This window comes from Arachis duranensis, chromosome 9 (assembly GCF_000817695.3).
Source record: "Arachis duranensis cultivar V14167 chromosome 9, aradu.V14167.gnm2.J7QH, whole genome shotgun sequence".
Taxonomy (NCBI): Eukaryota; Viridiplantae; Streptophyta; class Magnoliopsida; order Fabales; family Fabaceae; genus Arachis; species Arachis duranensis.
In genome coordinates this window covers 19,883,076-19,896,279 of record NC_029780.3, presented here as the reverse complement: position 1 = coordinate 19,896,279, position 13,204 = coordinate 19,883,076, and the positions used below count along the sequence as shown (strand labels likewise).

The following is a 13,204-nucleotide window of genomic DNA, read 5'->3' as shown; positions in this document are numbered from 1 at the left end:
TGGTATGTGGCCCCTGCATTTTTTAATCCAAATGGCATGACCACATAGCAAAAATTTGCTCTGGGTGTGATGAAGGATGTCTTTTCCTGGTCTGGCTCATACATCGGGATTTGGTTATACCCCGAGTAGGCGTCCATGAACGACAAGTATTGATACTCCGAGCTGGAGTCTACTAGGATATCAATACTTGGTAGTGGATAAGGGTCCTTAGGACAGGCCTTATTTAAGTCGGTATAGTCGACACACATTCTCCATTTGCCATTTTGTTTTTTGACTAGCACTACATTGGCTAGCCATGTTGGGTACTTGACTTCTCTGATGAAGCCGGCTTCTAAGAGCGCCTGTACTTGTTCTTCTACTACTAGGGCTCGTTCTGGGCCGAGCTTGCGCCTTCTTTGTTGCATGGGTCGGGACCCGGGTAGACCGAGAGTTTGTGGGACATGAGCTCGGGGTCTATCCCGGGCATGTCGGAGGCCTTCCAGGCAAAGAGATCGGAGTTGTCTCTTAGAAGCTTAGTCAACCCTTGTTTCCCCTAGGTTGGCTCCTATGTGAGTATTTTTTCCTTCCTCTTCGCCTACCTGTATCTCCTCGGTTTTTCCTCCCGGCTGTGGTCGCAACTCTTCTCTAGCCCTTGCACCACCGAGTTCTATTGTGTGAATCTCTCTGCCTTTTCCTCTCAAGTTTAGGCTTTCATTGTAGCATTTCCTTGCCAATTTCTGATCTCCCCTTACCGTTGCTATCCCGCTGGGGTCGGGAATTTCATACAAAGGTGGGGAGTGGATACCACCACTCCGAGTCGATTGAGGGTAGCTCTGCCGATTAAAGCATTATATGCTGACCCTACATCGATGACTATGAAGTCTACACTCAGAGTTTTTGATTTTTCCCCTTTTCCAAAAGTGGTGTGGAGGGGCAAAAATCCCAGTGGCTTTATTGGCGTGTCGCCTAGTCCGTATAAGGTGTCGGGGTAAGCTCTTAATTCTTTCTCCTCCAACCCTAGTTTGTCAAAAGCGGGCTTAAAAAGGATGTCCGCTGAGCTTCCTTGGTCTACTAGGGTTCTGTGGAGATGGGCATTTGCTAGGATCATAGTTATTACCACTGGATCATCGTGTCCAGGGATTATTCCCTGCCCATCTTCTTTTGTAAATGAAATGGTAGGGAGGTCGGATGATTCTCCTCCGACCTGGTAGACTCTCTTGAGATGCCTTTTACGAGAGGATTTGGTGAGTCCCCCTCCCGCGAACCCTCCTGAGATCATATGGATATGTCTCTCCGGAGTCTGTGGTGGTGGATCTCTTCTATCCATATCGTCTCGCTTTCTCTTCCCATGACTGTCCGACCTTTCTATGAGATATCTGTCAAGCCGACCTTCTCTAGCCAGTTTTTCTATCACATTTTTAAGGTCGTAACAATCATTTGTGGAGTGACCATATATTTTATGATACTCGTAGTAGTCGCTGCGGCTCCCCCCTTTTTTATTTTTAATGGGTCTGGGAGGTGGCAGCCTTTCGGTATTGCAAATTTCTCTGTATACATCCACTATAGAAACCTTTAGAGGAGTATAAGAGTGATATTTCTTTGGTCTATCGAGGCCGAGTTCTTCCTTTTTCCTGGGCTCCCTCTCCCTCTTTTTTGTTGAGGGAAGGTGTCCGGACCGCCAACTCGGATCTCTCAGCTTAACATTCTCTTCCATGTTGATGTACCTTTCAGCTCTTTCCTGTACATCACTTAAAGAGATGGGGTGTCTTTTGGATATGGACTGTGAGAAGGGACCTTCTCTAAACCCATTGACTAACCCCATTATGACTGCCTCGGTGGGCAGGTCTTGGATCTCTAAACATGCTTTGTTGAACCTTTCCATATAGGCTCGTAAGGATTCTCCGACCTCCTGTTTTATTCCCAAGAGGCTTGGCGCATGTTTCACTTTGTCTTTCTGGATAGAGAACCTCATCAAAAACTTCCTTGAGAGGTCTTCAAAACTGGTGACCGACCTCGGAGGGAGGCTGTCGAACCACTTCATCGCTGCTTTCGATAGGGTAGTCGGGAAAGCTTTGCATCGCGTAGCGTCGGAAGCATCAGCCAGGTACATCCGACTTTTGAAATTGCTTAGGTGATGCTTTGGATCCGTGGTTCCGTCATAGAGGTCCTCGCTGAAAGGGTCCTCCCCTCCTATGGGCGGCTCTTCTCGTTCGTCGCGGGAGTTCCGGCCTTTGAGGGAGGATTCCAACTTCAAGAGTTTTCTTTCTAACTCTTTTCGTCGTTCCATCTCCTCTTTTAGGTTCTTCTCAGTCTCCCTTTGTCGCTCCCGTTCCTATTCTAACTGTTCCAAGCGACTTTGGTGGACGTGGACTAATCCCATGAGTTCAGTCACGTGGGCTGGTCCATCTTTCTCCGAGTCGCGCCCTTCTGAAGAATTCGCCTTCAGATTTTTTACTCCGGAGGTACCTTCTCTGTGCTGATCGTTGGTTTCCTGGTGAAGGGTCAAATCTGCGTCATTGTTTCCGGTATCCAGATTCTCTTGTTCAGAATCCGATTCCACATGACCCTCTTCGGGGGATTTGTCCGCCATTACTAGTTGATCTCTCGGTTCCCCGGCAACGGCGCTAATGTTCCGGGGCTTACCTAGAACCGGACGGTGATTGGGCTTATTTGTGAGGCCCAAGCGTTGGAGGAGTGTGGTCTCCGGCTTTGTTTACGTCTGGGAGCCTCCTTCCGACTTGTGTGAGAGAGAATGGGGGTGGTACCTGCAAAGACACTCTGATGCCTAAGTCAGCAATGGTGTAAACAGGTCTAGAGAGTATTGGGCTTAGAGATACCTGAGGAATGTCAGTGTATTTATAATGGTGAACCAATAACCACCGCTGAAGTAGTTCTGCCTTTTAAGGTGGATAACTATTCCTTTATCTTAGGGAGGTTGAGATATGGCTCCTAGAAGTGGGTAGAGAGATTTTAGGGACAGTTACTCATTTGAATGAGTGATTATCTGCCAGCTAATCTTTGTCCCCGACTTCTTTAGGGTTAGTCGTGATAGGGACCGACTTTATAGGGAGGAAGTCGGTACAAGGCGAAGCTCAACCTTTTTGGATTGGGCCTTTTGTTGGGACTTGGGCCTTATCGTTGGGTCAGGGTATGAATAAAATGTATAAAACTCTACAATATTCACTTCACCGTTTATTATTCCTCTTAATGGTTAAAGAATTATTGTTTTGTTACCATTCTTACCGTCTATTAAAAAGCATGAACCTATGTATCTCCAATTTATAAGTATTGTAGTAAGCTTGAATGAGATAGCAAGAATTGAACCAAATGAGCTGCTATGAACAGCTGAGCATTCGGCAATGACATATTAACCATATGGCTTGTGTTCAAACCTCATTTTCTTGGTCATGTACAAAGCAATCTAAGTCAAGTGTATATCCAAAATCTTTCATATGCGTAATCAATACTTCCAAAACTTCAACAATCTGCTCATTTGAAGAAATAAATTCACCTCCAACAACAAAACTCTAAACCTGGTTTTTCAATTCAATCCAGCTCATCCCTGCCTCTTTCTTATTTTTAATACCTCTCATAAGCTTCCTTAAGCAGGAAACACCAGTCCAGTTACCTTCAGCAGCAAAAAAATTTGATAAAAGCACATAAGTTCCTGCACTATTTGGCTTCATTTCCAACACCCTTGAAGCTGCCAGTTTGCCTATACTTCGTTGTTTATGAGCTTTACAAGCCCCAAGAAGGACAACCCATATAGATTCATCCGGCTTAAAAGGCATATTCTCTATTAGTTGATAAGCTTCCTTTACTCTACCAGCACGCCCAAGCAGATCGACTACACATCCATATATCTCTTGATCGGGTGCAACATTATAAAATCTTGTCAATAGTCTAAAATATCTCAGGCCTTCATCCACTAGTCCGGCATGGCTACAAGCACTCAGAACTGCCATGAACACTATCCTATTAGGTTTGATACCTGATCTGACCATCTCATTGAATAATTTAGTAGCTTCTTTTCCATGCCCATGATCCCGGTATCCAATCATCATGGAAGTCCAGGAGACCACATTTTTGCATGGCATTTGGCTAAATATTTTATGTGAATCTGTTATGTTTCCACACTTTCCATACATGTCAATAAGGGCATTGGATAATACCAAGTTGTTATTGAAGCCTCTACGAAAAATTCCCCCATGAAGCTGCTGCCCACAATACAGAAACGCTAACTTACCACATGCAGCTACCACACTGGTGAATGTGAAGCAATTTGGACTAAAACCTTCAGATACCATTTGAGAAAAGATGCAGAATGATTGTTTAGGATCCAATGTCTCAAAACCAGCTATCAAGGTATTCCATGTGATAGTATCTTTCTGACTCATTTCAAAGAATAATTGCTTTGCCTCGCATGCTGAACAAGACTTGAAATACATGTCCAGTATAGAATTCATGACAGGAAGATTGGACTCAAATCCATGATTAATCACTGCAGCATGTACCTGCTTGCCCAAATTAACCAAGCCAGTAGATGCACAAGCTCTAATAGCAATTGAAAAGCTGAAGGGGCACAGCTCTCCTTCCTCCTGTTTATCGCCAAGGAAATATGAAAACCCCATTATACTGAGCTAGTCTCTACCAAGAATTTTAATGTTTTCCTTGAAGTTGCTCTAAGGTGAGTTTATCTCGCAAATGAGAAAATTAGAGGTTACCTACCCTTAATCAATAAATGGTTAATGTTGTGGTTACCTCCTTAGTTTATCACCTTAGAGGAGCCTTAATCTTAAGAGAATACATGAGTTTTGTAGGATGGAACAAAGTGGTGGAAATCTCATAGCATCTGTTATATGAATACACAATTTAACATTTTGTTGAAAAGAAAAAAATGTGTTCTCTATTGATTTTCTTTGCTGCTATGAGACCCATCGTTTTGAGTAAAACAAACATGGATTTGGAACCAGAAAAGTTGAAGAAAAAGTGGGAACCTACCAGAAGCATTTGGCGGAAAGCTCGAAGGCCACCATAGGCATCTCCTCTATGAGTATATCCAGTTATCAAAGTTGTCCATGAGACAGCATTCTTGTTAAGGATACTCTCAAAAACCATTCTTGCACTGTCCATGCTACTACAGCAAGTGGCATACACATCCATTAGCGCATTATCAACATATATGGATGACCCTTGAGTACCATTCTTTATAGCCAACCCATGAACCAACTTCCCACACAAAAGTGTACTCAGCCCCTTACATGTCTTCAAAACTGCAGACAAGGTGAACTCGTTAGACCGCGTCCCGTATCTCAACATCTCACAGAACACGCTCCACGCACGACCATGGTGGTTGCAAGAATTGTAGCCAGTAATCATAGCAGTCCAAGTAACAACATCTCTATGTGACATTTCATCAAACAGCATGCGTGCTTCATCAATGGACCCCTTATCAAAATATGATTTGATGAGATCAGTGGCTAAACCGGAAATGTCTTTGGGGCAAAACGGTGCAAGAGAATTCAATTGGGTGTCATCAGCAAGAGAGTTATGGACAATGGTGGGGATGGGCCGGAAATGGGTTGGGGACAGTAACTTCCTAGTACCAGTCATCATCTTCGTCCTTGTTTATGAAGAGTGACCATAGAAAAAGTTGTTTATTTTTTCAGCATAAGATGATAGAAAAAGTTCTTCATTTTTTCCGCGTAAGATGAAGCAAATAATGACAAAATGTCAACAAAAATGGTTTAATTAATTGGGAGACTGACTTGAACCTGAAGAGCAGAAAGAAGCAGGTAGTTGTACAGACAGTACCTGTTTGTGAAAGCAGGTTTAATGGTTAGGGGTGTGTATAACAGCATAAGGAATATCTAAACTATAGTTATTAGAACTGAACTATAGTTATAAGGAATATCAGAGTACTGTAGTTATCGGGTCACTAGTTCAACCGTTAGGTGATTAGTTGAATTGGTTGACCTAGTTATAACTTATAATTAAATAATTATAGATGATTTTTTTTTCATAGTAGGTAATTTTTATTTTATTTCTTTTAACATTGAATTAATACCACAAAACTAATTTAAACGTCTACCTGATCAACATAGTATAAACTAAAAAGTGTATATAAATGTTAATAAGATTTTAAATCAATATAGAAGAGTCAGACAGAAAAAACAACAGAAATTAGTTAATCATGAGATAAAACACAAAACTCCAATACACATCTTTAAATCTTTATTTCATTGCTTTCACCTATATCAACTTTCATTCATCGCATTGCCAAACTTCACTTAAGCTCTAACATAGTTAAGTTGAGGATTCGACCAAAGGCTGAAAAAGTACCTTACTATCTTATCATCCTCATACAGCACAATAAAAAGAATTTTCTTATTGATGATCTTGTCAAATCTGTCCATCACAAAATAAAAAAAGTAAGGATTTAAACACTTATAAATTAAAACCTCAAGCACAAAAATGGATCGATACAATGACATAATATCATAAAGTAACAGCAAAATGGTATACACAAGAAAGAAAAAAGATCAAAAAGAACAACAGATTAAATCAATTAATTTTACATACAAATACAATTCACGTAAACCTTATTACAAATGAAATTAGCCAGTTTCACATGCAAATACAATTAGCCTCAATACATTAAAACATCAAAAATTCAGTATAAAAAATTAATAACAATAGCTAAGAAAATCTCACCTACAGCAGAAGTAGAAAGCCAGAAACAGTCAGAGACGATTTTTCAATTTGGGAAAGTTGCTGTGTTGCACAACTGCAGAGTAAGCCGCCAACGAGAGAGAGCAGAGCTTCGGCGGAGGGAGAGCTTCGAAGAGGAGCAGAGCAGAATCTGCAGATGAGCCAACATGATGACGACGGAGGAAGCAGAGACAGACAAGGCACGAGGCGGAGGCATAGCAGAGCAAAGGCGGCCGGGGCGACACTGACGGAGGAGGCACAGTCGCGAAGGAAGCAGAGGCGAGCAAACACTGACAGCGCGAGGACGACGCAGAGGAGCCGGCGAGGAGAATGACGAGTGACGACCGGCAGTGAGCGTTCGGTGAGTGAGAGAGGTGAGAGCGAGTGTCTGAGTGAATTATTATTATTATTATTATTATGTTTGGATCAATTATTTACATTACCAATCCAATGCATCTACTAACAAAAAAGCCCAACGGTAACAAAAAGATTAATCCAACTCGTATAAATGATTAAAACCTCAAATTAATACACTACCTAGCATAATTACCTCTCTATATTTCGACCAACATTCTGCCCGCTGATGCTTCAGCTCAATTGATGTTTTTCCTGTCATATTAAAACTAACACGCGTCTCTTATATATTGTGTCCAATTCATTTCAGGAGGTGCTGAAAACAATCATTTACCCTTCTAATATAACTTTTTTATTTGAATCATCAGTTGTGATATATTAATACTCATGATTTTTTTCATTTATTATTTTAATATAATATCCATTTCAGCAAATATCTTTAAAATTTAATAAGTTTTTTAAAGACTTAGTAGACAATATTAATTATGTATTATAAATTTTGTTCTTCCAAAAAACAAAATTATAACTCTTCCAAAGCCTTCTATCACATTGCCTGGTCAATAATGGTACTAATACATTCTTCTTTTGGTACAAGATAAGTAAAATATATATATTACTTTTAAGAATAATATAAGAACTTGTCCTATCCGCAAAGTAAATATCTTCATTATATGTACTTGCTATTTTCTTCAAAGACAAATAATAATAATATGACCATAACATAAAATAAATAAAGGTATATGTGTAATAAAATTGTATTCCTTATTAGAACTATTTGTCTAAGTAGCACTGTACTTAAAAATAGTATCATATACTAAAATTATTATTGTTATTATTATTATTATAGAACTTGACATATTTATTGATTTTAAAATTTTTAAACAGAACAATAATATTTTATTAAATTTTATTTATAGATATCATACTTGAAATTTAAATATATAGAAGATAAAATTCAATAAGAAGTTTCTTACATTATTTATTGACATAAGTACTTAATAAACCAAAATATTAAACTTTTTTACTATTGGTGTAATTTTCATAACATTCTTTGAAACAAAATTTGTCTCATTTTCTTTGTCATTTTTTTTCAAGGATGCTTAATAAAGATCAATTAAATGCCTTTGAGTACGATAGGAACGTGACCAATGGTCCTTTCCACCGAAACGAAAATATTTATCCTCTGTTGATTTATTTTGCCAATTATTTCTTTCTTTATTACACTTCTAGTGAGATCATTTCTTGTGAACATATTTTTTCTTCCTTACATATTTTTCTTCTTATCAAAGCCTTGCCATTTATCTCTTCTCAGGTTATAATTTTCCGCATTTGCTTTAGATAATAGGGCGGCGCCAGTTGGGTGTGCTTCATAATTTATTAAAAGCAATTCATTATTTCATTCAACAACAAGAAGGTAAAAAATTAGATCAAAATATTTTTTAAATTCTTTTTTCTCGATACTGCTGCCGCAAGAACAGTTTTGAGGCATGGAAGGTCGAGAAAGTTTTCTCTAACATGTCACTATTAGTTATCTTTTTCCACATCATTTTATTCGTGAGATGATTCGGAACATTGTTGAATTATATTCATTTATGGATTTAAAATCCTGTAGACGCAAATACGTCTATTCATATTGAGTTTTAAGAAGTATCACTATCTTTTGATGGTTACACATTTTTTTAAAATTCTTCCAAAGATACACAGGATCTTTTAATATGAAATACTTATTTTTCAATTCTTCGTCAATATGACCATAAAGGAAGATCATGACTTTAGTTTTGTCCTTCTTGGATGTTTTATTATCAATCTTGCTGGTATTTTCAAGATCTATTGAATCAAGATAGATTTCACCATCTAATATTCATGATAAATAGTTGTCTCCAGATATATTAAGAGTAATTTATTACTTGTATCTTTCTAAATTTTGATTAGAGTCTCGTGTTGATAACGTGTTGTAAAATAAATAAATAAAAAAATAAAATAAAAATAAAATAGAGAAGTATAAATAGAAAACTCTAGTATTAATATACTCTAAAATTATTATCACAATATAACTGAGATAATTCATATGTTTCTTGATAATTTACTCTTTCATATGTCGTAGCATACATATATATAGAGAGAAGTATCTTATGCTAATTTTGTGTGTTCTATGTCAGACCATATATGCATACAAAATTTACTTTTTCAAATTTTATCAAGTTAATTCATTTTGGGAACTTGAGCCTTCTACTATTAAAAAATGAGTCGTCCATATTATAAAAATAGTCTTGTATCATTAAATGGGCATTCAAATTATAACATACCAATAATATAAATATATAATAACCATTTGACAAAAAAATATGATAAAATTTCATTTAATGTGAAATAATGTAATAGAAAGTAATAATGCATGTAATTAATATATATGACCAAGTAATTAATATAAGAGTAATTACCTTAATTAGTTACAAAAATTTTAAAAGCGGACATTTTAGGTTCCAAAAAAAATTAATACATAGATCTATCTCCAAGATTTTACTCCGGCAGACAAATCAATTTTCAGTTCATTTTTCGTCAAAGTAATTACCCAAATCAATCCCTAAGGATTTTAAAAACGGACATTTTAGTCCCCAAAAAAATTAATATACCGATTAATTCCCATGGTTTTATTTGTCTGAAGAAGAAAAATGTTGGGATTGATCTGTATATTAATTTTTTCGGGGACTAAAATGTCTATTTTTAAAATTCTTGGGGACTGATTTCGGTAATTATTCTGCCGAAAAATGTACTGGAAACTGATTTGTCTGTCGAAGTAAAATCTTGAGGATTGATCTGTGTATTAATTTTTCTTGAAAACTAAAATATCTATTTTTAAAATCCTTGGGGATTGATTTAGGTAACTACGCTTAATATAATTCAAACGATAAATCATCCTATCTCTTTCCAACTATCATCCTTGTTAGAAGTCACTTACAATAATATTAGGGTCAAGTACGATTCTAGTCTTTAAAATATAGGTTATAAAATTTTTTTCTCTCCAACCTTTTTTTGCATAAAAAATCGTCACTAAAATTTAATTTGATTTTAAAATCGTCTTTCAAACCAAAATACCATTCTCCTTTTTCACCAAAATACTCAATTTCTATTCTTTTTCTCCATCACAATAGCATTTCTTCTTCTTTTTTTTCTTCTTCAGTAATAACAACAATGAAGCAGAAATAATATAATAAACATAAAAAAATAGAAATATAAATAGAAGCAGCATCCAAAGCAAAAGAAATAAAAGAAGAAACAGAATTGAAAACAAAAGCAAAAAAAAATTAAAAATAAAATAGGAACACAAACATAAGCAGAATCTGAAAAATAAAAATAGAAGCAAAAGAAACAGAACAATAGATTAACAAAATCAGAAATAGAATCAAAATTAGAAACATTGTGATTAACAATGTACTAATAAAATCAGAATTAGAAATAATGTGATTAACAAAATTAGAAACAGAAACAGAACTGGAACCTTAGGGCGGAGCAGCGGCACGGAGCAGTCGTCGTCGAGCAGCGTGAGGAAGACGAGAGAGCGCGAGCGAGAAAGGGTAGAGAGAGAGAGAACAGATCGAAGAAAGAGAAGGGGTCATTGCGTTATCGCCGAGCTTCTAACACCGTTGCCAAACCGCCGCCATTGAGTTCACCAAGAAGAAGGCCGACGAAGACAGTGAGTTCGGGAGAGAGCCATCGTCGAGCTTCTAACGCCGTTGCCAAACCGCCGCTATTGAGTTCACCAAGAAGAAGGACAACAAAGACAACGAGTTCGAAGAGAGGAAATGGGGGAAAAGACCACGCTGAAGTGGGAGCTGCCTCCATTTCTTCTTCTTTCTCCCTTTTGTCCGTTTTTGTTTTCTTTTTCTTTTTTTTATTTTATTATTTTTTAAATTTTGGGTAATTTGGTAATAAAATTTAAAATTTTAGTAAAAAAGACAATTTTAAACCAAGTTAAACTGAAAGAGACAATTTTGTATGAAAAAATGGTTGGGGACGAAAAATATTTTCGACTTATATCTTAGGGACTAAAATCGTACTTAATCCATATTGTTGCTATCTTTAACTTGTAACCATTACATAGTAATAGTATTATATATTTGATTTTTTACGGTATCTTTCAATTCAATAAGTTAAAAATTAATCTGTTGTGGATTGAAGCTCCATCTAAGAATTTGGAGTTGGCTAATGAATTATTGTATGTATAAGGTAGAATTCGAACTCTCAACACTTGTTTAAACGAACTAGTTTACTAAACTAAATTTAAAATCGGTAATATTAGAAAGACAAAAAACATCTAAATTTATCTTTTTTAACATTTATTAATTGTATCAACAAATAATAAATGCTAAATAAAATAAATTTAAGCTGTTTTGGCTAATTTTTTTCTCTTAAATATAAAAAAATATAGGTAATTAACTCCTAACTAGCCAACTCTAAATAACAGTAATTAATAATTATTAATTTTATATTTTTAAAAAATAAAATTTAAATAATTACTAATTAGTGATAATTAATTAGTGTGGAGTGCAATTCAAAAATATTTGTTAGCTTATTGTTGGCTACATTCTTATTGATTACCTACCGGAATTTCCAAATATTATTGAATGCAATGTATACATTAAGTTGTCATATTAGCTTTTAATGTTTGTCTTAATAAAGCATCCAAAAATTCGGAAACAACATATGTAGAGATAATTTTCCATCTCTGTCTTGATAATCCTTATCACAATGTGACTCACATACATATATAGGTCCATATAAAGTCCAGAATGTACAAAGTAAAAAATTCATTAAAAGAGTAAATAAATTACAAAACCAAACCATGACAAGAAAGAAGGTGAAGTTGGCTTACATTCCTGATGACTCAGCAAGAAAAGCAACTTTCAAGAAAAGGAAGAGGGGAATTCTGAAGAAGGTGAATGAACTCAGCATTCTATGCGGCATTGAAGCTTGTGCTATAATCTCGAACCCTTTTGAATCTGAAGAAGCAGAGGTTTGGCCAGATCCAGAGAGGGCCAGAGAAGTGATTGAGAAGTACAGTAATTCATCTGTGATTGACGAAAGTAAGAACATGAATCAAGAAAGCTTCATGCTGCAGAGAATCGCTAAAGCGAAGGAGTTGCTGAAGAAGAAGCGTAAGGAGAATCGTGAAAAGGAGATGCTTCTTTCCATGTATAAGTACATGAAAAGTGATCAAGAACTACCGGATAACATGACTGTTGCGGATTTGAAACAACTTGATAATCTCATTGATCAGAGTATGAAGGACATTGAAATTAAGATGGTTCTTGAAGATGATGATGAATAGATATATGTGTATGTTCATGTTATTATTATGTTTGATGAGAAGTGCAAACCTTGAAATAAAATAAAACTTCTTGTATTCATGAGCTTTAATGTCAATGCGGAAGGGTTAGCCTGTTTTAAACAGGTTTAATTTTATCGTTTTATATATTAATTGATGTTTATTTTGTGTTGGATTCATGGCTGGGTCTATTCTATCTCCTGTATTTCTTTGTGTTATAAGGACTCCTTATTTTATAATGGTGATGTAATCTATTTTTGTGCTATATTGACATGTAAATTATATGTATATGCTATGATGATCAATTAAATGAACATGTATGTCACATTGATAAAATTATAAAAGTAAAAGAATTGACATTTGAAACCACAATTTACACTCGCCTAAAAAGAAATAAGTTACATAAATATGATCTTTAAATCGTATTTACTCAAAACACGTTATTTGAAGTGTCGTATTTTTTATTGATTAAAACATGCCAATCGGTCTATCACTTTCTTTATTAGAAAGGGCATGCGAAATGCGCGCTAAGTGTATATGTGCTTTCTTTCTCTTTGTTCACAACTGATGCATGCTTCTCTTGTTCCATGTGCACGCCTGACGTCTCTGCTTCACGCTTGTACATAGAGGCAAACACAAGGGAGGCAAGCATAAGCTTTGCCCTATACTTATTAGAATCAAACCGGTAATTAAACTGGGTAGAATATTAATTTATTAGTTTAATTAAAAAATTATTGATTGAACCAATTAATTCGATTCTATATAGATAAAAAATATAAAATAATCAAAAATTTAAAATTAAAATTTAAAATACATATCTTCATTGATATTTTA

General features: G+C 35.9%; 2 protein-coding genes across 2 annotated transcripts; one reads left to right on the top strand and one right to left on the bottom strand.

Annotated features, from left to right (window-relative positions):
• Positions 1-2,410: 2,410 nt before the first annotated feature.
• Positions 2,411-5,900, bottom strand: LOC107465069 (putative pentatricopeptide repeat-containing protein At1g56570). The gene is made up of 2 exons (XM_052253617.1): positions 4,981-5,900; positions 2,411-4,577 (listed from the first exon to the last, which is right to left on the bottom strand). Exons 1-2 carry the CDS (start codon positions 5,593-5,595, stop codon positions 3,507-3,509), a joined length of 1,686 nt encoding a protein of 561 aa, XP_052109577.1. The 5' UTR covers positions 5,596-5,900; the 3' UTR covers positions 2,411-3,506.
• Positions 5,901-11,861: 5,961 nt separating this feature from the next.
• On the top strand, positions 11,862-12,624 carry LOC107465047 (agamous-like MADS-box protein AGL80). Its single transcript, XM_016084015.3, has one exon. It carries the CDS (start codon positions 11,888-11,890, stop codon positions 12,371-12,373), a length of 486 nt encoding a protein of 161 aa, XP_015939501.1. The 5' UTR covers positions 11,862-11,887; the 3' UTR covers positions 12,374-12,624.
• Positions 12,625-13,204: the final 580 nt, after the last annotated feature.